We start from the raw sequence: 24626 nt of genomic DNA on the forward strand, positions 1-24626 counted from the left end.
TTATCCAGGCACTCCGAATGAAGCAAGAAAGGGTGCGAGAGAAGGAAATGGTTCTGAGAAAATATACCAAAGCTAAAATAGAGGTGAGCAAACAATGCCGAGGCCCACAACGCAGGCCATAGGTTAAGTCTTGTAATCAGCAGCTCAAGGCCAGGACAGCCGGCTGGACAGGAGCCTCAGTGCTCCAGAATTGGGCCCTGTGTTTGTGAGGCAAGGCCCGGTCCTTGGGTCATCCAGTTCTCTCTCTCTCGTGATAAAACTGGGGCCTGGAGGCCCGGAGCGGAAGAGGGGACCGCACAGCTTTTTCTACCCTCCACATTTCCTCAGCGTGTGGAACATAGAATAGCTTTGACCTAACGCGGTAAGAGCCGACTACAAGCCGGCGCGCTGTGGGAACTACGCTTCCCACCATGCAACGCGTCAGAGAGGCCTTCCGGTCTCTCCCGGCATCTCGCAGGGTCAGCTGGGAATTTTCATTGACCTCTGAGCTCCTCGGGTTCGGAGGGCCCTCTAGGCCCCGCCCCTTTCTGAGAGGGGGGCCGACCTCACAGTGTCCCGAGAGCTGCTTCCTTCTTCCCCTCTCATTGGTTCAGCCTAGCTGCCATTCCTGTGCGAGGAGGAGAAGTTGGTTACTGATTGGTGAATTCTGTTTGGCGCCAACTAGGAAAGGGAGGCGGGGGAGAGGCGGGCCCCAGTGAGCAGCTATTACCGCGAAAGGCCACCTTGGTAGCGACGGCCCGGGAGGGAGGTGAATGTCGGCCTGGTTGTCTGCACTCCCGGGCAACAGAGTGAAAGAAAAGTGAAGAGAGTGTGAGCCCTGGTCGTTGCCTTGCAGCTCTAGCCGCTCTCCCTCCCCGACGCGCTCCGCTTGTTTGGATTTAATCTTAAGGTTGCCGGCGCCCCCCGCCCGCCAGCCTCGCGGAGTGAGGGGACGCACCCGCGCCTGTGGCTGGCGCCTGCCGAGTCTGGACACCCGCCTGTCCGCGCCTCTTGCCCGCGGCAGCCGCATCCCTGAACCGCGGGGTCGTGTTTGTGTTTGACCCGCGGGCGCCGGCTGCGGGGCGCGCGGCCGAGGCCAGTGCCAGCGGGGCGGGGCGGGCGCGGCGGAGGCGGAGGAAGAAGGAGCGGGATCCTAGGAGGCCCGGCGCCGCCATGGAACTGGGCCCGGAGCCCCCGCACCGCCGCCGCCTGCTCTTCGCCTGCAGCCCCCCGCCCGCACCGCAGCCTGTCGTGAAGGCGCTGTTCGGCACGCCAGCCGCCGGGGGCCTGTCGCCTGTCACCAACCTGACGGTCACCATGGACCAGCTGCAGGGACTGGGCAGGTGAGGAGGGAGCGAGGAGCGGTGCCTCAGGCGTTTGGCCTCCGAGACGGCTCTCGGGTAGATCAGGCCAGAAAACCGGCCGCGAGGGTAGCGCTTGCCTCTCTGCCGCTCTGGGGCGGCCCCACCGATCGGGGCCCGCCATGTGCACCCTCCCCCCAGGCCGAATGTTGGGCGGGAGAGGCCGTTCGGACCCTCCGGGGCCGCCCTCAGCCCCGAGACCGGCCGAGTAGGGGTTGGGGTACGCCTGGGCTCCCCACCTTCGCCACCCCTTTTTAGATTGCCCTGTGCTCTTCTGTCCTTACCTCACGAAGCTCTTTGAAATCTACCTCCACGGAGAAAAACAGGCCCTCCTAGTCGCTCACTTCTATCCTTTGCAGAACCACCTCGTAGTTATCTTTGCTTTTTGTGAGTTCTGTTTCCTTCTCAGCCAAGGGACGTGGCATTTTCTTTCCTTGCGTTTGCAAAAATCGTCGCAATCCCTCTTCCCGGGCATATTCCTGCTGTGTGACACCCCACACACACCCAGCCCCATGCTTTCCTAAGACCAGGTCTTTTAACTCAGCTTTCCACTCGTAAAATTTTCCTGCACTTTTTCCTTATTAAAAAAATGCATCCCACCTTTGTTTTGTTTTGTTTTTGGTAAAGCTGCTTTCTCATCAGTCTTGGACGTCCCATTTTCTAAAGAAGCGCATGTCTTTTCCAATCTCCGAAAAGCAGGAACTTGTCCTGTTCATCCCCGCTCCTAGCTCAGTACCTAGAACACATGCTCTCATTTCAGGAAATAGTCCAATAGTCATTGTCCTCCTATCTACAGTGTGACCAATGCCAACCTACTCTTTTCTCATATCCTTTTATATGTAAGTGCTAACTGGGTGTTCTGGGTGGCCAAGTGTTTTGTGGTGTGGCCTAGAAGTAATGATAGTTTATGGCAGTATGGCAACTTGCCATGTCATGGGCTATCTCCTGTGAGTTACTTTTCTTGGTTTCAGTGAGTATGAACAACCCATGGAGGTGAAAAACAGCAGTCTGCAAAGAATGGGCTCCTCCGAATCAACTGATTCAGGTATTCTTTTAGTCTTTTATCATGTGTCTGCCTTGTGGGGAGCAGTGCTTGGAATTTGCTGGAACATGGGCTTTCACCTAGAAACTCAGTTTGGTGAGTTAAGGTAGCAAACAGAAGTCTGACACTGAGTGACAGACACCTGTTAGAACAGTACAAAGGAGCCCCTGTGGCAGTTGATGAAGAGAGGAAACTGTCAAGGGGCCGCAAGGAGGTGGTTAATGCTTGGTCTTGAAGATGAGTAGTAGTACGACATTAACCATACCTCTCTTTAAGTGGCATTCAGGAAATCTTATTGGTTAAAATTCTGCATCAAGTTATTGGAAATATAGTGAGATTATTTCAGTGAGCCTGCTCTGGAGAAACTGCCAGTACATCTAATTCTAACCATAAGTTCATGTTAGCTTCCCTGGTGGCTCAGTGTTAAAAAGAATTCGCCTGCTAGCGCAGGAGATGTGGGTTCAATCCCTGGGTTGGGAAGATTCCCCTGGAGAAGAAAATGGCAACCCATTCCAATATTCTTGCCTGGAAAATTCCATGGGCAGAGGACCCTGGTGGGCTGTAGTTCATGGGGTTGCAAAAGAGTCAGACACGACTTAACCACCAAACAATAACAAAGTGCATGTTGGGGCAAGGTTTATTTGCACAGATGCTTTAGAGTAAAGAACTACAAGAGCAAAAGTCTTAAGATGTAAGCTTCTTAAGAACCAGGGATAGGATTGTTATTGTGGCAGTGTGGCAAGGAAGAGTGTCCTGCCAGGAGCAGTAACACCTAACTTCTTGTATGATTATTTAGACATCGTGGAGGAAAGATGTGTGCTAGGCAGGCCCTGATGGCTCTGGACCATGCTAAGCAGCATCTCCTTTATTCTTTTGCCTTTGAGTTGAGTACCTCACTTGGTGTTATCTTGTTGAAGGCAATCAATGCTTGCTTGTCAAAGGACATAATAATATTTTCCAACCCCCTGAATTATGTACATGATCTGACAGGATATAAGATATTTGAAATAAAAAACTATTCCAGAAAACAAATACTTCTCCTTTCTATGGTTGGAACGCACAGAAAGTTAGCCTGGGTAACCTCTAACTGAATTAATAATCAGGATTTAAGACTCTTTTTTTGAAGTGTAGTTGATTTACAGTGTTGTGTTAGATTTTGGTGTACAGCAAAGTGATTTAGTTATACATATATAGTTCTTTTTTATTGTAGGTTATTCCAAGATATAGAATATAGTAGTATTATACCCCGCACTGTCCCCTTTACCCTTTGGTAACCGTAAGTTTGTTTTCTAGTCTGTGAGTCTGCTTCTGTTTTTTAAATAAGTCATGAGGTTTGGTTTAATTCTGTCTCCTCATATCCTATTATCCAAGATGGTGTTTGCAAGGAGGAAAGCATGAGTAGACATACTATGAAAATGCTTAGACTTGTGCAGATATGGAGTTTTGGCAATCATGGAGGTTAAGCTTCAATTCCGGCAAAAGTCCAAGCCATGAGCCTTAGTTGGCTCCCTAAAGAAATAGTACTAGCAGTTTTACGTACTTATTTTAACGAATGAGTGGTGTCACAGTTACAGTTCAGTCCCTCAGTCATGTCCAACTCTTTGTGACCCCATGGGCTGCAGCACGCCAGGCCTCCCTGTCCATCACCAACTCCGGGAGTTTACTCAAACCCATGTCCATTGAGTCAGTGATGCCATCCAACCATCTCATCCTCTGTCCCGCCTTTCCCCTGCCTTCAGTCTTTGCCAGCATCAGGGTCTTTTCCAGTGAGGCAGCTCTTTGCATCAGGTGGCCAAAGTATTGGAGTTTCAGCTTCAGCATCAGTCCTTCCAGTGAATATTCAGGACTGATTTTCTTTAGGATGGACTGGTTAGAACTCCTTGCAGTCCAAGGGACTCTTAAGAATCTTCTCCAACACCACACTTCAAAAGCATCAGTTCTTTGGCACTCAGTTTTCTTTATAGTCCAACTCTCACACCTATACATGACTACTGGAAAAAGCATAGATGACTAGATGGACCTTTGTTGGCAAAGTAATGTCTCTGCTTTTGAATATACTGTCTAGGTTGGTCGTAACTTTTCATCCAAGGAGCAAGAATCTTTTAATTTCATGGCTGCAGTCACCGTCTCCAGTGATTTTGGAGCCCAAAACCATAAAGTCTGAGGTGATTTTTTTTTTTTCCCCCACACACAGGCTTCTGTCTGGATTCTCCTGGGCCCTTGGATAGTAAAGAAAAGTATGTATTCACTGCCTTTAAATGTTTGTGCTTAGAAAAATAATTTTTTGAATGAAATCCTTCATGCTCTGGACTGAAGCTCTGGATGTAGTGATCCCGATTAAGGCTCCCGGATCCTATAAAGTCTGGTATCTTTTGAGATGAGTAGTTTGTGTCAGCAGTTTTTCAGAACTTCCCTCCCTTTATTTTAGCCGTAATTTTGGGGTTCTGTTCTAATATCACTCAAACCCTTACTCTGTCTCCTGACATCATTGTCCTAAGAGAACTTAGGTTTGTTTTTTATTTTGTTTTGCCTCCCTTGTAGGATCTCAGTTTCCCAACCAGGGATTGAACCCAACCCATGGCAGTAAAAGCCTGGAATACTAACCCCTAGAAAACCAGGGAACTCCCTAGAAGGTGTATATTTTAAGAAAAGATCCATGCTTTTTCACTAGAAGCCCAGTTATGGGGCTGCTTGTGAAAACAGAACAGCTTCAGAAATCTATTCTTCCATCTTGCCTAAAACGGGAATATGTTTGATGCTCCCCTCACCCCATCAAACAGTAGTTTAGACACTATGTCTAATATGAATACCACTTTCCTTCCTCAATTCTCATGATTTACTTTCTGATCTCATTGCAGCCTTGAAAATCCCATGAGGAGAATAAATTCCCTACCTGTAAGTTCGTTCCCTTGTTTCTTTTGAGCTAATAACTGTTATCTGCCCCTTAGCTACCAGTAACCTTGATCATAAACCTTAATTTAGACAGTAATTTTGCTTACTTTGTCTCATAAACATTCAAAACATTCTATCTAAAGCAGCTTCAATAATGGTTGCCTCTTGGGGGCTTTTCCAATCAGGAAGGGGGTTCTTTTTATGCAAATGATGTTATTTGGGGGTTGATTTGGTACCTGACTCCTTGCGGAGAGGGCTGTAGACCTTGTGAAGTTAGGTGTAAAGCCATAGAGTCCTAGTCACGTTGACTGGTCACCCACTGCACTGTGAGGAGCTAAGCCTCCCTAACCTGCCACCACCATTTTTTTTTCCCTTTTACAACTGAGTTTCCATTCCATTTTCATTGATGTACCCTAATTCCTTTTTTCACTTTGACAGCAGAAGCTCTTGGGGTGTAGCCCAGCTCTGAAGAGGAGCCATTCTGATTCTCTTGACCATGATGTCTTTCAGCTGATTGACCAGGATGAGAACAAGGAAAATGTGAGTGTAGCATTAACCTACTCACCTAGGGGCAGAGCTCACACCCACAAGTGGCTTATGGAGAGGAGACTAAACCTTTATCAAAGTCATGATGGTATTTGGAGTCAGAGAAACCTGGATTGGAATCCTACTGCTTGGTAGTTGTGACCTTAGCTGCTTTTTTAGGCTTCTGTGTTTTTTGTGAAATAGGAGTAGCACTCCCTTGTAGGACTGTTGTTGGAATTAAATGAGATAATGTAGATAAAGCATTTAAAATGGTTCCTGGCAAGTAGGAGTTGCTCAAAAAGTGGCTCTTCGGGGGAATTACATCCAAGAACACTTTATGTGGAAGGGTCTGGGCAGGCCTTCCTTGCCTCTTTGTGTTGACCGTGGGATGAGTGAAAAGTTTGGGAAAAGGCTTCTTGACAGTGTTTTCAAGAACAAAGCCAACAAATCCCAGGGAATCTCGGGGTAAATGAAATGGTAGCTTAGAGGGTGAGTTGCAGTTATGCAGCCGAAAGCCCAAGAACACCCTCGCCTGGGTTCTTTCAAACCTGCTGGGTGCTGTTCAGTGAATCAGCTCAGCTTTCCCTGTCTTCTTTCTCAGTGTATTTCCGTGTCTGTTTTCTCCCCTTCTTCATCCTCCACTACAATGCTACAATGCATATTTAGAATCTTCTGGACTTATTACTTACAGAACCTGCTGCCTCCTTGAACTTTCCTAATGATTCCTTTGGCAATAGGATGCCCTGAGGGAGGTAAAGAAAGAACAATTGAGTTCCTGTCTTGAGTGCTTGGAACACTAAGTCTGCCTCTGTGTAGTGCTTTTAACCAAACAGTCCAAAGCTATTATTACACTGTTGCCTGGTCTCTTTCCCACATTCCCCATCCCCTTACCCCCAGCTTGGCTTCTCCCAGGCTTGCCTGCTTATAGCTTCATTCTGAAGGGGAAATAGCATAGGTTAAAGAGCTCTTGCTCTGGAGTTGTCCTATCTGGGAAGCCAGACCTTAGGCACATCACTTAACCTACAGGCCTAGTTGCCTCATCTGTAAAATGCGGATGATTGGATGGATAAATGAGCTCATGCACTGAAAATACTTAGTGCTGTGTGGGCAAGTAAATACTCTGATATTAGCTGTGCTTGACACGTTCTTAAGTGGATATTTTAGGGAAGGGGAATTATGAGTGTTTTCTAAACTTTTAAGTAAAATGAAATCATACAGTATGTGTTCTGTTACTTCTGGCTTTCACTCATCATTATGTGAGATTCATCCATGTTGTTGAATAAACTAAAAGGATCTTTTTTTCCCAGTTTTATTAAGAAATAATTGACATATCACTATAGATTTAAGGCATACAGCATGATGGTTTGATTCACATATATTGTGAAATGATTTCAGTAGGTTCAGCTAACATCCATCTTCTCATATATTGATAGATACGATAGAAGAAAAAGGAAAAAGGGGAAATTGTCTCCTTGTGATGAGAACTCTTAGGATTTACTATCTTATCGTATAGCAGTGTTAGCTACAGTTATGATGCCATTAGTTTTTTTCTTCATTGCTTTTATTATGGAAAACAATAACATTAAATGTTTTCCACTTCATTGTCTCCTATTGGTAGGAAGAAGATGGAAAATATAAAGTCCTCAAATACAAGTCTGGACTGAAAAGTTTCAATTCCTGTTCAATTATATTGAAATGAAATTGCTTTAGACTTCAGAAAAAAAATTTTTTAATTGAAGTATAATTGATAGAAAGCTGTTGATTTAGTTTGTTGTTGCTGTTGATTTAGTTTTAACTCTGTCTTGTGTACCTGGCAAATACTCATGTGTTTGTTAGGAAATAAAGTGTTTGTGATAAGAGAAAAAAGTTCTGTTATCAGAAGTTATTTTTTGTCTATGGCCATACTACCCTGAACGTGCTGTGCTTGATCTCATCTGGTCTCAGAAGCTAAGCAAGGTCAGACCTCATTAGTACTTAGATTGGAGAAGTTAGCTTTTGACAGAATCTTTAAAATACTTGTTTTGGTTTTTTTTGTTGTTCTGCTGGGCCTTCGTTGCTGCATGCAGGCTTTCTAGTTGCAGCAGGTGGGGGCTTCTCATTGGGGCGGCTTCTCCTGTTGTGGAGCACACGGGCTCTAGGCTAGTGGGCTTCAGTAGTTGCAGCTTGTGGGCTGTAGAGCTCAGGCTCAGTAGATGTGGCACACGGCACAACTCTGTGGCTCCGTGGTATGTGGAATCTTCCCAGACTGGAGGACCCGTGTCCCCTGCATTGGCAGTCCGGATTCTTATCCACTGCAACACCAAAGAAGTCCTGAAATTCTTAATTACACAGATCCAGTGAATTAGATGAGACATGGGTTTGGAAACAGGTGATCAGTACCCACTCTCTTGCCTGCCTTCCAGAGCTATAGCTGAGACCCTAGAGCTGGTTTTCACAGACAGTGGATGATGTCTCATCTATACTGTCTTGCAGGAAGTCTTTGAGTTTAAGAAGCCAATAAGACCTGCATCTCGAGGCTGCCTACATGTTCACGGACTGGAGGAGGGTAAAGATCTCTTCACACAGAGGCAGAACTCCGCCCCGGCTCGGATGGTATGTGCTTTCATACTCCTGGGAGTTCCTGATGGGAAGATGAAAGCCTCCGCAATCTTGAGTTAAAGACCCTGCAGCAGCTCTAGCTGTCTTTACCTTGACTTTGTCTTTTGAAACTCACATGTTTTGAGACTCGCATGTTCGGTGTTTCTGCTGTGTCTGGAGAGCAGAGAGGCAGAAGCAGGGTGAGAGGTGGTGTGTTTGAAATACTGGACTCGAGCAAAGCATATTTGACGTTGTCAATCCTGGGTCATTCTTCTGAATGTGTGTATGGTGGGATTATCTGTCCTACTGAAAACTTGCTGTCTAAGTGCTGAGAGGTGCTTCCCAGAGTGATTTTGTTTGGAGCAAGCACATGATTTCTACCAAACTTGGTTTAATAAGAACTATTAGGTATTCCGGTGAACCCATTGCCTACAAGGCTGTTTGACTGTATTTGGGGCCATTTGTCCCAGGATTGTTTGTTTGTCAGAGATGGTCTTTACTTCCAGATTTCCTACTGGTGATCTGATGGACAGACAGCTGTGGACTAGAGAGGCCCAACTTGAGCAAAATGACCATGTTCGGTTTCCACGTTTTCCCAGGAACTTGTATCTGAAAATATACCTTTCCAGTCTGGCTTAGGGCCTGAGGTTCGGGTTCAGCCAGTAAAGAGGCTACTCAATAAACTTGAAGGTCACTTGAGGATTAATGCATTCATACCCCCCCCCCGCCCCGCCCCAAAGAGATTTACTGTTACGGAAGAGGAAAAAAATCTATCTCTGGACTTTTTTACTATCTTTGAAAAGTACCTAGAAAAGAATTCATTATTAACAGTGTTTATCTCTAGATGGTAGATTTTTGAATGGAATTTATAAATTTTCTGTATGAAATATTTTTCTAAGATTTTTATAATTTCCTGTATTTATTTTTGACTGTGCTGGGTATTTGCTGCTGGCCAGGCTTATCTCTAGTTTCGGAGAGCAGGGGCTGTTCTTCATGGCAGTGTGCGGGCTTGTCATTGCGGTGGCGTCTCTTCTTGTAGACAGAGAAGATTGTATCTGTCAGTCACACGGGCTTCAGTGATTGGCATGTGAGCTCAGTAGTCGCAGTTCCCAGGCTCTAAAGCACAGGCTCACTAGCTGTGGCACATGGGCTGAGTTGCTCCCAGGCATGTGGGATCTTCCCGGATCAGGGATCGAACCTGTGTCTCCTGCATTGGCAGGTGAATTCTTTACCACTGAAACACCAGGGAGGCCCTGTAACTCATTTTATAATGGGAGTTTTACTGAAAAAACAAGATGGGCTTGCCTAATGAGATATACTCTTATTTTGACTCCAGGAATGGTTTCTCCTAGGGAGAGTATAATGGGCAGAAAAGCTTGGACTTTGCCGTCAAACAAGTGAGCGGTGTAATCTTGGTAACCTTTCTTAAGGATTGGTTTCCTGATTTGTTAAATAAAAATGGAAAATAGAGGATTAACTACCTTTAGTGTGTTGTGAGGCTTAAATGGGATTATACATAAAAGGTTATATCCCAGTCTGAAAACAGGGCTTCCTTCATAGCTTAGTCAGTAAAGAGTCTGCCTGCAATGCAGGAGACCTGGGTTCAATTCCTGGGTCAGGAAGATCCCCTGGAGAAGGAAATGGCAACTCACTCCAGTATTCTTGCCTGGAGAATCCCATGGACAAAGGAGCCTGGCAGGCTACAGTCTATGGGGTCGCGAGAGTCGGACACGACTTAGCAAATAAGTACACACCAGCACACCCAGTGTCTGGCCCAAGTAATTCCTCAGTTAGAACTGAGCAACTGTCATTTAAATTGCGAATCTAAAGAACAAGGATGGATTTTCTAGAACTTCTAGACTTTATATCCCTCTGTCAGAACTGGAGTTACAGAAACATTTCTCTAGTCTGTTTTGTGGTCTCCATAGGGACTTGGTATCTTCTCACCCTTCCTCATTTTAGCAGATTATCACCTGTCACTACCCTCATGCGATCCCTGTTCACCATTAATAATCCTCAGAAAAAACAAGCCTTGCCCTTCATTGGAGGCTAGCCCCAGATCCCACTATAAGGTGAATTGCTCCTGGGGAGAGTTCTTTATGAAGGCTACTTGGCCTGACTCGAATCAGAACTCTGTGTGGATATCAGTTCGTTTATAATCTTAGGTCTTATTTTTCCTTTGATTTGTAGCTGCTAAAACTTCTTAAAACGAATATGGTATATTTTCTTCATAAAAACTAGTAACCCATTCAGAGAAATCAAAGCTGATTATTAACAAGCCATGAATTCTGTCTTCTAGCTTTCCTCAAATGAAAGAGATGGCAATGAACCAGGGAATTCCATTCCTTTTATGCCCCAGTCACCTGTGACTCCCACTTTGTCTGATGAGGATGATGGCTTCATGGATCTTCTTGATGGAGACAGTTTGAAGGTATGGTGTGGGTATGTGCTTTCCAATCCATTTTTGTTAACTTTCCCTGGAGAGCCGTCATCTGAAAAAGAGCAGTGATCCCCCAACTGGCTGATAACTTTTTAAGGTTTTGTTTACTTACTTAATTCATTTTTTGGCTATATTTGCTCTTCGTTGCTGTACCTGGGCTTTCTCTAGTTGCAGAGAGCTGGGACTACTCTTCCGTGGCGGTGCACGGGTTTCTCACGGTGGTGGCTTCTCTTGTTGTGGAGCACAGGCTCTAGTGCACGGACTTCAGCAGTTGCAGCTTGTGGGCTCCAGGGCACCGGCTCTGTAGTTGTGGTCCACAGGCTCAGCTGCTCCGCAGCATGTGGAACCTTCCCGGGCCAGGGGTGGAACCTGTGTCCCTTGCATTGCAAGGAGGATTCTTAACCACTGGACCACCAGGGGAAGCCCTGGCTGATGCTTTTATTCATCTGTTGGGAATTTATTGACTCTGCTTCTAGTCTGCTTAAATTCTATGGAGGTGTTCCAAAGAAAACACTGATGTGATCCTTCTTCCCCTGCAGGAGCTGACAATCTTTTTTTTTTCTTGGAAGGACGTGAATCAGGGACTGAAAGAATAGCTGCCATGTGATGTAAAGCTGAGGAGACCAGTGGCTCCTCGTGGCCCCTCAGGGGCATTCCCTTAGCTATGTTCAGATAGCATCACTCTTACTCTCTTGACCTTAAAGTGTTGTGGAGAGGGGAGGCATTGACCCTTAGAAGACTTCCTGTTCACGTCTTTCTGGTATTCTGCAAGAAGAAATCTAACGCACTTAAACTAATGTTGTTTCTACTGGACCTTTGGACCTTTATGACACAGTTTTTCTTTGTTTAGAATGATGAAGAGACCCCGTCCTGCATGGCCAGCCTCTGGACAGCTCCCCTTGTCATGAGAAGAACTAGCAACCTAGTAAGTTCCAGTGTGTCTGGAGGGAGTGACAGGAATCCAAATTATTTCTTTTGAGATTCTGCATTTGAGCCTATGGGCCTGTTTGGCTGGCCACTAGTGTTTCCTGGTGTTAATGTATGCTGTTTTTTCAAGGGTGTTTTGTTTTGTTTAATACCCACCTACTTGTGTAGACTAGAGACATCTGTTTCCATCAGGGACACTTTCAAAAGCTGTGCCTGTAGAGGGACACATCCTCATGTATGTAAACATCCAGGGAAAGTGAGCTCTTATCATAGTATACATACAGCTACACACTCTTAGGTATATGTATAGACGCTGAATACATCTTTAATCCATGCCCCTGAACTATACATATGGAACAAATGAACCAGTCTAGTCTTGAAGCCACTTACACATTATAGTAGACCAATGTGCAAAGCTTTGAGAGATTAGACCACCCCAATAAAATGGTATGACCAGATTTACTAAGTCCTTTTGAAAGAAAACATTATTAATATATACAGTGTGAGAATGCTTGGAAAATGGCTATCAGTTTTATAAGTTGGATGGAAAAACCATGAAACAGTATGTGTAGGCCCTTCACAGTGGTAGAGTTTCACAAACACAGTAGACTCGTCATAAGGGCCAGGGGCTGAGTCAGAACTGGGGTTTCTGCCCTTGAAGAGCTTACAGGTCCTCTGAGACCTTACTGAAAGCTGTAGACCCTCTTTCCAAAAATGCTTCCAGCTCTTCTAGGTTAAAAACAAACATATGAAAAATAACCCCCATGATCTTGCTTCTCTGAGCAACATCCTATTAAAAGGAGCTTCAGAAAAATAAGCGGAAAACCCTTGGTCTCTGGGAGAGGCAATGGGGGTGACACACTTGCTGCAAACTATTAGGAACTTTTCCAAAGAAGAGGCGACACTGAAATGTTAGTATCAGCTTGAAAGGGAGTGCTTTACAGAGGAGAGGGGTGCGGGGTGTGTGTGAAAGGATACCGAGTTCAGAAGGAAAAGCCCAGCCAGAGAGCACTGAGTTGTGAACGAGGTGAGATGAGTTTAGGTTGCTGAAGTCAGACTGTCTCTACCACTAGTCAGGTTGGCTGCTCTCAAACCCCGAGAAAGTAGTCCTTAGGAGTACTATAGCACATCTTCCTGTATTTCCTTTGGCTTTGTAAGTCTTGAATTTAAAATGCTCTGCTACAGTCCAGAAAGAAAAACAGCCAAGCAGAGAGCATGGCTTCTAAACAGTTTTGAAGGCACCCCTGCCCACTGCAAACTCAAACTCAACTCTGTTTTATCTGCTTAACTGGCTCTAATATATAGTATAATCCAGATGCCTCATACCTTCTGGATTTAGGGGGGCTGTTAAAACCTCTTCAAGCTGCTCGAGCAAGGTGCAAATAATAAAGTAGAGGGGAAGAGGAAGCCAGAATTGTGGCCCTGGCTGGAAGGTAACACTTGCTGGGAAGTATATCAGGCACCCTTTGACTCTTAGGACCCTGTGCAGAATGTAGGCTTTTCAGGGCCTGGGTAGTCTTCCTCATTTGTATGCAGTCAGGTTTTGAACATGTTCAGTGAACACCAGGGCCTCAGTGTCTACTGTGTGCCAAGGACTGGATAAACGGACAGTGTCTGTTTCTTAATTTAGGATCTGTGCTAAGTCCCTTTGGTCGTGTCCAACTCTGCGACCCTGTGGACTGTAGGCTACCAGGTTCCGCTGTCCATGAGATTCTCCAGGCAAGAATACTGGATGGAGTGTGTTGCCATGCTCTCCCCCAGAGATCTTCCTGACCCAGAGATCGAACCCCAGTTTCTGTTGTCTCCTGCACTGGCAGGCAGGTTCTTTACCACTAGCACCACCTGGGAAGCCCACTTTGGAATGGCTTGATCTTAAACCATCCCAGGAAGTCCTTGGTCTGTCCTCTTTACCATTCGAATCAGTGTATTTTAATGAAACATGAGTCTCTTTTTTTTTTTCCCCAAAGGGCAATCGCTGCAAGCTGTTTGACTCCCCTTCGGAGTCCTGCAGCTCTACCATCCGGTCAATGTTGAAAAGACCAGACCGATCACTGGAGGAGTCCCCAGGTGGAAGCAGGAAGCGGAGGAAAAGCGTGGCTGGGGCCAGTCCGGAAGAGGCAGCTAGTCCACAGAAGCCCCAAGAGGTTAGTTCTGCAGCTTCTTTTTCGCTCAAGGATGTTGTATCTGTCAGTTCTAAAATGCATGTTTGTTTGTTTTTCTTTGCTGAGACTGGCTGTTTTTATTTTTCGTTTGTTTCAGTCTTGTTCAGAATTGCCTGTTGAAGCATTTTTATGATGGCTACTTTAAAATCCTAGTCAGGTAGTTCCAGCATCTGCGTCTCGTGTGGCTTTCTGTTGATTGTCTTTTCCTATTCAGGTTGAGATTTTTCCTGGTTCTTCATATGAGAAGAGATTTTTTTTCAGTTGTATCTGTGTACTTTGGATGTTATGAGGCTATGTAACTGCTGTTTTAGTAGTATTCCGATACTGCAGGGAAAGGGGGACGGAAGTTCAGTCTACCTTAATGTGCTACTTAGGTAGGTCAGACCTCATGGCTGCTGGGCAGGAGTGGGAAAGGAAGTTCAAGCTCCCTTCTAGACCTCCACCAACACCATCCCAGTGAGGTTGAGATTGGGGCACTTAATTACAGCTGGGCAAGGGTGGAAGTCTAAGCTCCCCACTTGCTGTTGGGTCCTGGCGTAGGGCCATAACTTTTTTCCCTTGGTTGGGTTTTTTGTTTTGTTTGTTTGTTTTCATTTTTCTTGTGTCCTGACCTATTTAGGACTACTTTAGGTTTGTGTCCTGACCTATTTAGGCTACTTTAGGTTTGTCTCACAACTTCGATTATAGTGTTTTTCGTTGTCACTTAGTATTTTATTTCTTTTTATTTCTCTGTGATGAGAACTCAAGATTTATTCTCAACTACTTTCATATACACCATACATCCGACCTAACTATAGTCATCATGTTGTACATTACATCCCTGGTACTTGTCTCATCACTGGAAGTTGTACATTTTGATCACGTTCATCTGGCCCCCCTTCTCCATTGCTTACCTCTGGTAACCCCACAAATCTGATCTCCTTTTCTGTGAGTTTGGTTTTTGTTTTGGTGGTTGTGGTAGTGGTTAGCACTGTGTGTTTTCAGTTTTTTCATTCCCCGTACAAGTGATGTCATATACTTATTTGTCTTTCTCGGTCCGACTTACTTCAATTTCACTTAGCATAATGCCCTCAAGGTCCATCCATGTTACTGCAAATAGCAGGATTTCCTTCTTTTTGTATGGCTAAATAATAATCCATTGTGTGAATGTGTATTCCAGCTTCCTCATCCATTCATCTGTCAGTGAACACTTTTTTCCATGTTGTGGCTATTATAAATAATGCTGCTGTAATGTGAGTGCAGATATTTCTTGACATAGTGTTTTCGTTTTCTTAGAATATGTTTCCAGAAGTGGTATTGCTAGATCATATGTTTTGGGTTCAACTTTTTAAGGTACGTCCATACTGTTTTCCATAGCAGCCATCCCACTCTACAGCCCCACCAGTACTGTACAGGTGTTCCCTTGTCTTCACATCCTTATCAACACTTGTTTCTTGTCTTTTGTTTTTTTTGGCCACTCCATGGGCTTGGGGGATCTTAGTTTCCTTGCCAGGGATTGAACTCAGGCCCTCAGCAGTAAAAGTGTGGAATCCTAACAGTGGGCCACCAGGGAATTGCTCTTGTCTTTTTTTTTTTTAAGTGATTCATTTTATAATTTTTTTTTTTTTTTTCCTTGTTTGGCCGTGCTGGGTCTTCGGTGCTGCTCAGACTTTTCTAGTTGCGGTGAGCAGGGGCTATTCTACAGTTGTGGTGCGTGGACTTCTCATTGTAGTGGCTTCTCGTTGCAGAGAACGGGCTCCAGGGCACTCGGGCTTCAACAGGTGCAGCATGTGGGCTCAGTAGTTGCAGCTCCCAGGCTCTAGAGCACAGGCTCAGTAGTTGCGGCACACAGACTTAGTTGCTCCAAGGCACGTGAGATCTTCCCGGATTGGGGATCGCACCCATGTCTCCTGCATTGACAGGCGGATTCTTACCACTGAGCCTCCAGAGAAGCCCCATCTTGTCTTTTTGAAGATAGTCTTTCTTATAGGCCTGAGGTGATATTTCACTGTAGTCTGGATATTGATCATCTTTTTGTGTCCCTGTTGGCCATTTCTGTACCTTTGGGAAAATGTCTATTCAGATCCTTTTCTGTTTGTAAAACTGGTTTATTTAGGAGGTGGTTTTTTTTTTGTTTTTTTGTTTTTTTTGGTGGAGGGTTTCATTAAGTTGTATGGATTCCTGACATTTTGGATATTAACCCCTTATCAGATAATGTGGTTTGCAGATATTTTTTCCAATTCCGGATGTAGGTTGTCTTTTCATTTTGTTGATCATTTCTTTTAATGGGTAGAAGCTTTTCAGTTTGATTTGCTGCTTAGGTATGTTAGGTGTCAGATCCAAAAAATTGCCCAGACCCACATCAAGGAACTTTTTTCCTGTGTTTTCTTCTAGGAGTTTAACAGTTTCCTGTCTCAAATTTAAGTCTTTACTCCATCTTGAGTTATTTATTGTGAATAATGGAATATAGGGGCCTAATTTTCATTCTTTCATATGTGAATATTCCATTTGCCCGGCACCATTTATCGAAGACTTATCTTCTCTTCATCAAGCATTCTAGTTGATGGTATCTGTGCTGTTTCTCTTCTAAACATGCACTTTCATTTTTCCTGTGGACTCTCTGTGTCCTAGGCTAGGCATGTGTTTCGCTTCAGTAGACACTGCCATATAACTTTCCAAAATGTTGGTCCAGTCAAACCTCTGTATCTGGGGTCTCCACATCCATGGATTCAACTAACTTTGGAACCCATGGCTACCAAGCACCACTGAGCACCGACGTACTATGTGCCATAAGCATCCTGGGGCATCCTCAAACCAATTTCAGGGACACCAAGGGCCAGCTGTACTCACAACTCACAACAACAATGTGAGTTCAGCTCCTCCACATCCTTACCAGTATCTGGTGGTGTTCATCCCTTTACTTTTACCCTTTCTGGGGAGTGGGTAGCACAGGCATGTGCATGCTCAGGTTGTGTCCAACTCGTATTGACCCTGTTGACTGTAACCCGCCAGCTCCATTGGATTTTCCAGGCCAGGGTCCTGGAGTGGGTTGGCATTTCCTCCTCCAAGGGATCTTCTTAACCCAGGGATTGAACCTGCGTCTCCTGTGTCTCCTGCGTTGCAGGCAGATTCTTTACCACTTGAGCCATCAAAGGGAACCCTGTGTAGTATCTTATTTTGCATTTCTGTTAGTCATTTTTCTAGATTTTCCTATTACCCAACTGCCTTTCTAGCCTATATTTCTGTTGGGTTATCTCTTACTTGTGAGAGCTTTATATATTAAGAGATGGATCTTTTATTGAGATGAATTATTTATCTGCCCCCTCTGGCTTGCCTGTTCTTACCTCATCTTGTTGTTTGGATTAACAGAATTTCTTGATTTCTTTAAAACATGTTTTAATTTACCAGTCTTTTTATGTTTAGTGCTTTTTGTGTACTGTTTAAGATATCTCGACTTCCCCCACGATTAGCCCTTTTGACATGCTCTTTGAAATATGAGCACTTCCTTGTTACTAATGACAAGGTGTTCCAGGTTTATCTTGTACATTTCTTGTCCCAGCCTGGATTCAGTCAGAAAGCTCTGGTTTCAATAAATACATGTTATGGTTCTGCATGATCTGTAGTTGGTTGAACTGGAGATGCGGAATGGTGACCCTAACCTCTGTGTTCAGGGGTCAACTGTAGTATTTAGGGAACACGTTGACAAATGGGTACGTACTGCACCCCTGGAGCGTCTCAGTGGGTAGAGCTGAGAAGTACTTTTTGTAGACTTAAAACTAATTTTAATCTTCCATTTTTAAAAAGGAGAAAGCCTTTATTCTAAAGCCTGGTCTCATTCTCAACCTTTGGTTTGTTACAGATTCTACATCATCAGTCTTTATCCTTAGCATATTCCCCAAAAGGGACCATTGAGAACATTTTGGATAATGACCCAAGGGACCTTATAGGAGACTTCTCCAAGGTAACTGCAAGCAGAACTACATTGTGGTGCAGAATGGGGGAGGCACCTAACACCCCCTCCAGCCTTCCTCCCCTGAAGTGGCTCCTGGGTTATGTAGCCTCCCCTCCAACTCCCACCGAGGGGACACAGTTTGAAATTTAAAAAAAATAAGGAAACACATAATCTGGTATACCTCCATTTCTTGGGGACTGTAGACCTTACTGGTGCTGATCGGAGGTTTCAAGTAGGGAGTCAGCTGCCTGGACACCAACCCAAAAACCAGTCTCTCTGGGAACTGTGTGATTGTAATAGCAGTGCTACAGAAGAGTGTAGAGAAGCAGAAATGAAGCTCTAGCTTTACTGTATATAAGTCTGTATGTCAAAAGGTCATCTTAGGGGACTTCCCTGGTGGTTCAGCAGCTGAGACTCTATGCTCCCAATGCAGGGGCCCTGGGTCCAATCCCTGGTCAGGGAACTAGATCCCACACACCACAACAACAAAATTCTGCATGCCAAAGATTGAAGATTCTATGTGCCCAAACTAAGAGTCAGTGCAGCTAAATTAATTAATTAATTAATTTTTAAAAAAGAAGGTCATCTTAGAATGTCCCAGATGGAGACTAAATTTCTCCCTTGTCCAGAGGAGCACGGTCCTTGTGGGAAAATGCCCCCAGGGAGGTCCAGACGAAGGTCTGCTGATGACCTGGTACAGATTATCTACCTTTGTGCTGTGGTGAAATGTGACGCCTTGCTGCGTCAGTAGTAACTTGTTTAGCCGTGTGTAACTTCCAGACCAGTCTTTTACATATTAACGTAGCTAACATCTACTGAAACACTTACTATGTGTAAGGCAAAGATTCCAAAACAAGACACAGTTCCTTCCCTCAAGACACTTAACGTGTGGTAAGACATCATGCCACGTGGACATGTACTACCTGGCAACTGAGGTAAACATCAGTGCAGTGTAAGCATTAGACTAAGCAATAAAAGAGTTATGTCAGGTAGGCAGTTGGGGAAGCTCTGGGTCTGTGCTAGACGTTTCAGCCAGGTAGGAGAGATAAGTGGGTTAAAAATAGAAGACAGGACTTCCCTAGGGGTCCAGCAGTTAAGACTCTGCATTTCCAACACTAGGGACACGGGTTCAGTCCCTGGTCTGAGAGCTAAGGTCCCACATGCCAGCATGGCCAAAAAGAATAGAAGACAGTTTTCTAGTCTGAAAGGAAGAGCAGGCCAAGACCTGGGTGTGGTACGTCCTCGCTGGTAAAAGCTTGTGTCTGAATTGAAGCTATTGGTTGGTTGTCAAAATGACCCCGCACGTGACCACAGGGTTGGGTGAGCACTCGACTCTGCCAGTCACTCTCGTGATTGCTTGTGTGCCCATCTTCCCCCCTCAAGGCTGGGTGGGTCTCATTTGTTCCACCTCCAGTGTCTCCTCCAGCACCTGCTGCAAAAGTCAGGTGCTCAGTAAACAGTGAAGTCATTCCTCGCTGTGTCCTTTTTAAGTGCTGAGCACAGTCTGGCTGCTGACATGAGGGGTTCCTGACAAAAGCAGGCGATAAAGGAATTCACCTGAGGTTTCTGAATTCAGGTCTGGCTTGCTTGCTGGCTGACTTTGGACAAGGGACCTAGTTTTGACATCTGCAGATGGGGATGATGTGCCTCAAGGGCCATACGAATATTCAGTCTCAGGATATTAATGAAGTACTTACACAAATAACCAGTATGTTCCATTAGATTCGTGTTTGTTTGTTTAAGCTGACTTTTACCAGGAAGGCAAGTAATATAAATGTTGCCTTTATAAGCTTTCAGATTTGCTAAGTGTTTCTTTCTTTTATTAAGGGTTACCTCTTTCATACCGTTGCTGGAAAGCATCAGGATTTAAAATACATCTCTCCAGAAATTGTAAGTTATCCTTTGGGGACCCGCCACCCATGCGATACTGGGATCCAGTCATTTCTGGCAGCCAGAGTTGACTCTCCTTGGCTCTTTCTCTACAGATTACATCTGTTTTGAATGGCAAGTTTGCCAACCTCATTAAAGAGTTTGTCATCATCGACTGCCGATACCCATATGAATATGAGGGAGGCCACATCAAGGTATAGATTCCTGGGGCTTGTAGATTCCTGGGGCTTGTGGGTGAGCTCTGCTACTGTGGGAGGCATAGCAGGAGCCCTATAGACAGTATCTGTGATTTATTTTTATTTTTAAAGGAGGGGGTGATACCTGGCTGCTTGTTATAATGCTCACATGCTGCTTATGAGAATTGTAAAAAGAGGCAGTGGTTGTAAAAGGCATTTGGTTCCTGGTGCACTGAAAGAATGCTCCCTGGTGTGCACTGATCATACAGCAAACTGCTCCCTGTTTTGTCCCCCACGCCATCACCGTCAGGGGCATTTCGAGGTGGTACCCACTGACTTCTAAGCCATGCCTGGACATGGAGCTGTGAGGAGAAGCCAGTCTCTGGCAACATAGGCCAGGCCCAGTGATGCCTCTTAGGTTTATAGTTGAGTTAAGCTGTCTGATGGAGTGGGTGTTGGAACAGTTCATGTGTAACTTGCCCAGGAAGAAAGCCATTGGGTTGAAATACATTATGTATGTGTGTTAAGTTGCTTCACTGTGTCCGACTCTGTGACCTCTGCAAGAGGGGAGCCTAACCCGCCAGGCTCCTCTGTCCATGGGATTCTCCAGGCAAGAATACTGGAGTGGGTTGCCATGCCCTCCTCCAGGGGACTTTCCCAACCCAGGGATTGAACCCATGTTTCTTATGTCTCCTGCATTGGCAGGCAGGTTCTTTACTACTGATGCCACCTGGGAAGCCTGTTGAAATACACAAAAGATAATTTAAAGACAGTGTTTGAGTCTGCCACTCTCTTAAGGCCATGAAAGTCCCTACATTGACAAATACCGCTCACACAGCGCAGTCATAACAGAATCTTGAGGTACCCATGTGAAGACCAGTCTCCAAGGATCATTAGCACCAGCGTGAGACCTAAGCCTCTGGTATCTTCCCAGGGTGCAGTGAACTTGCACATGGAAGAGGAGGTTGAAGAGTTCTTACTGAAGAAGCCTATCGTACCTACGGATGGCAAGCGTGTTATCGTGGTGTTCCACTGCGAGTTTTCTTCTGAGCGAGGCCCTCGCATGTGAGTGGGCTAAGTATCGTTCATGTGTAACAGATGTTCTCTTAAATCCTTACCTGTTGGGCAGTCAGTTGATTTCATGCACTGCTTCCTGGAGTGTAGTTTTAGGCTTGACCTAATGGTTTCACCATAGCTGTTGTTAAGGGCTTGGAAGGGCTCTGTGGCCTCCCCAGTCCAGCCTATTACACTAGTGTCCCCTCTGCAGCATGCCCCAGGGATCCGGCATCTGCTTCATCACCCCCACTCCTGGGTGAGTCCTGGCCACTGCTGGGCTTGGCCCATCGTTCAGCCTGCCTTTCTGTTGAGTTAAACTCTGGCTCTTTGGGTTCCCCCACTGCCCCTAGTCCTGCTGGTGGGGCTGCTGCTCTCGGGTGTCATCCTTCAGGGACAGTGTGGTGACTCCTTATGCAAATGCCAGGAAAGTGTAATGTCCTCTCGGCAAAACCTAACATGACGCCTTCAAACACTTGTCAAATCCATGTTCGCAAAGAATGGGGTTATGTTACTTCCAGGTTATTGCCACACTAGAGGTGAAAAGAACTACGCCGTCTGCCCCCCATACACAAGCTTTTATGACTAAGGCCCTATTATAGTTTACTACAGAGATAAATTTTATACCAAAATAAGTGGAAGTATAGCTACAATAAAGCATCACTTCAGATTTAAAATAATCGGTGGTGGTGGTGGCAGAGAAGACGCTGGGTGGGAACCAAGACGCTGTTTAACTTGGAAAGTGGGGAGGAGACCGTCCGCCTTCCAAGACAAGGCCGTGGAGCTGGCTGTGCGCAGGGTCCCTGAGGGTCGCGGCAGCGGCGGAAATCACATCTGGCACTGTCTCCAGGAGTGCAGGGCCAAGCTGGGGAGATGTGTAAGAGGTACTGCTTTCCCCGTGCAGAGCGAATCAGACTCTGGCTCTCCTTGCCCTTTACAGGTGCCGATATGTGAGAGAGAGGGATCGGCTCGGTAATGAGTACCCCAAACTCCACTACCCAGAGCTGTATGTCCTGAAGGGCGGATACAAGGAGTTCTTCCTGAAATGCCAGGTGAGATGGACTCTCTGGAGGGCACAGGCCACCCCTCACCACCCCCTAGTTGGTGGTCATGGCTGTTTCCTACCCAGGGTCTGGGGGTTTGCCCTGAGCAAAGAAGGAGCCTAGAACCGCCCCCCACCCCACCCCAGCAGAGCCTTGTGGCCCCCGGCAGGGAGGGAGCAGGAGTGTGCATGGGAGGCCAGTGTGCCCAGATCTTGGCCTGTCTTCCCTCCAGTCTCACTGCGAGCCCCCCAGCTACCGGCCCATGCACCACGAGGACTTTAAAGAAGACCTGAAGAAATTCCGCACCAAGAGCCGGACCTGGGCTGGGGAGAAGAGCAAGAGGGAGATGTACAGCCGCCTGAAGAAGCTCTAAGGGTCTCGCAGCCAGGCGGCAGCAGCCTCCCAGCCCTCCCCACTCCCCTCTTTGCTGCAGAGAAACTTGAGCAGAGGGGTCAGCAGCACGACACTTGGAGAGAAGGGCGGAGGCCTCCACGTCTTAAACCTACCTCGCACCCTCCCGAGGTTGGAGCCCGGAGCCTCCCGCCGCCTCTCAGTCCCTGGAAGACGTCCTTCTTCAGCAGGGCGCTCAGCCAAGGCGGTCACGTGCCGCAGCAGGGTTCCGAGCAGCAAGTCAAGGCGTTCTGCCTCCTCCCCCATGGTTGGATGGGCCCCCTGCGGCCTCGCTGGGCACTGGCCTTGTCTCCTGAGGGGAGAGACGGAGAGAAGACTGCCAGACGCTGCTGTCCAGACACCAAAGACGGCCCGGGAAGCACAGGTCTTTGTGGGCTAGCCCACATCATTAATTTATTCAACTTCACCAATCACTTTTTTTTCTTTCTTTTTTTTTTAAAAAATCAACTCCTGGAGACTTTTATTTAATTGCTTCTTTCAATTAGAATACTGCCATCCTAGGTAGGATTTTATCATCCCGGGGACTACCTCTGCCTTTCATTTTTAAAGAAAAAAAGAATAAAGGAGGGGGAAGAAGAGGGACATGAGTTGTGGGACAGAGAACAAGGGGCTCTGTCTGTCTCCCCCGGGAGGCGCTGCAGTGCTGGGGCCGCTGCTATTTACAGCCAAGGACTGAGACACTGGTGGGAGCAGGCGCCGGACTCAGACTTGGCTTCAGGACATAAGCTAAATCTCCCAGACCTACCTCGAAAGGCCCCTGAGACCTACTATGGGGGAGTGACCCTGCTTTTCCTCACCCCAGCTCCCTGTGATGTCACTGGGCAAGAGTCACGATCAGGAAAGCACTAGAGGCAGCTTCCGTGGGGCCACTCCCAAGTCATTGTTGGAACGTATAGAATAGGTATCCCAGTGTTGGGGGGCAGGGATCGGGGGGCTCTGTGGGATAAGGGAAGGGAGTATACTTTTGAGTGTCTTCCTTCATCATTCCGATACTCTTTGACAGCTTCTGTTTTTTTTTTAAAAAAAAAAATAGCCCTTTTATGAGTCAAGGAGTATGGAATTCATGTTGCCCGGGCCCCCCAAGTATGGGGAGGGGCTGGAAGCCCCTGGCATTAGAAAGGAGTGGGTGCTGGCAGAGATGACTACAGCGTGTGTTTTCGGGAGGCAGCAGCGTGGTGGGTTTTGAAGGTAAAACTTTGAGTTTATCATGTTTTAATTTGAGGGACAGGGAGAGATGGGTTATCACCAGTTCCCCCTCATCTCACCCCACAGAAGTGGGGATCTCAAAGGAACACCTCCCAAGGAGCTGGGGCTGAGTGGATTGATTCCAGACAGGGCTGTTTGGTGCCTGTTCATCCCTACCCTTAGGCGCTGGCTTCCTCACCATCTCTGCTCCACTGGGGTGTTGCCAAGTTTTTCTTATATTCAAGAGTCAGTCTCCCCTCTTGCCTCAGCTTCCTGTTCTGGGGGTGGGGAGGAAATCAGTGATACTGGAGATGACTGGTTGCTATGTTATGGGTTTGAGTTGCTTTTGACTATAAAACAATCTTGTTAGAAAAAGTATATGGGGAGGAGGGGAACAGGAGAAGGCCTCTACCCCCACACACACACTGAGACCCATCTGAATTGGTCTCCAATCTTGTTTGTAGGGATTCTGTTGGTTGAATGCCTGAAAAGGGAGGTGGGATGGCCTTCAGATCATACCAGCTCAGCTAGCATTGCTAACCAACTGTTGCAGGCTCTGAAAATAAAAACAATCTTGAACCCATGCTCTCTGCCTGCCTCATGATGGATTTAAAGGGAACTGTGAGTCTCTAAAGACCTGGGACCACACCTGGCTAAAAGCACTGGCTAGAGGCAGTGACATTTTCTCAAGATGCCAAAGAGCTGTCATGTGGCCTGACATCAGGCTTGGCCAGATGACCTTCAGTTACTCCCCTGAGTCCAAAAGCAAGCTTGTGATTCAGATTGATTGACAAGATGAAATGGGGATAGGAAAAGCCTGCCTGGACTTCTTGACATTCCCTGACAAGATGTATTAATTCATAGGATTGAGCAACAGGCCAGAGGAGGGACCAGTGTAAAGGAGATAGGCGTTTCAGTTGTGTTCTGAAGGAGCCAGAGAGGACACTGCAGAAGGAAGTCAGGCACATGGTGAGTCATGGGCCCACACGCAACCAGAGAAACTTGGATGTGCGATGCTGGGGGCTGCTGCCA

General features: G+C 46.2%; 1 protein-coding gene across 4 annotated transcripts; it reads left to right on the top strand.

Annotated features, from left to right (window-relative positions):
* The first annotated feature begins 662 nt into the window (after positions 1–662).
* On the top strand, positions 663–24177 carry CDC25A (cell division cycle 25A). 4 transcript variants are annotated; one of them, XM_069562107.1, is made up of 15 exons: positions 663–1322; positions 2312–2385; positions 4577–4619; positions 5241–5277; positions 5713–5814; positions 8272–8391; positions 10676–10807; positions 11667–11741; positions 13711–13887; positions 17744–17845; positions 19664–19726; positions 19822–19920; positions 20837–20967; positions 21896–22007; positions 22231–24177. In XM_069562107.1, the coding sequence occupies exons 1-15, from the start codon at positions 1153–1155 to the stop codon at positions 22369–22371; spliced, it is 1578 nt and encodes a 525-aa protein (XP_069418208.1). In that variant the 5' UTR covers positions 663–1152; the 3' UTR covers positions 22372–24177. The 4 variants fall into 4 exon arrangements, with proteins under 4 accessions (XP_069418208.1, XP_069418209.1, XP_069418210.1 ...); XM_069562108.1 differs by having other exon boundaries at positions 687–1322; positions 5716–5814; XM_069562109.1 differs by lacking the exon at positions 4577–4619 and having other exon boundaries at positions 732–1322.
* Positions 24178–24626: the final 449 nt, after the last annotated feature.

Source organism: Ovis canadensis, chromosome 19 (assembly GCF_042477335.2).
Source record: "Ovis canadensis isolate MfBH-ARS-UI-01 breed Bighorn chromosome 19, ARS-UI_OviCan_v2, whole genome shotgun sequence".
Classification (NCBI taxonomy): Eukaryota; Metazoa; Chordata; class Mammalia; order Artiodactyla; family Bovidae; genus Ovis; species Ovis canadensis.

What these genes read in the sequence shown, in the direction of transcription:
- CDC25A (XM_069562107.1), top strand. Translation starts at nt 1,153, where the DNA reads ATGGAACTGGGCCCGGAGCCCCCGCACCGCCGCCGCCTGCTCTTCGCC. An exon ending in CCCTTGGATAGTAAAGAAAA is followed by an intron (nt 4,620 to 5,240) that starts GTATGTATTCAC and finishes ATCTCATTGCAG; the next exon opens with CCTTGAAAATCCCATGAGGA. An exon ending in ACTCCGCCCCGGCTCGGATG is followed by an intron (nt 8,392 to 10,675) that starts GTATGTGCTTTC and finishes TCTGTCTTCTAG; the next exon opens with CTTTCCTCAAATGAAAGAGA.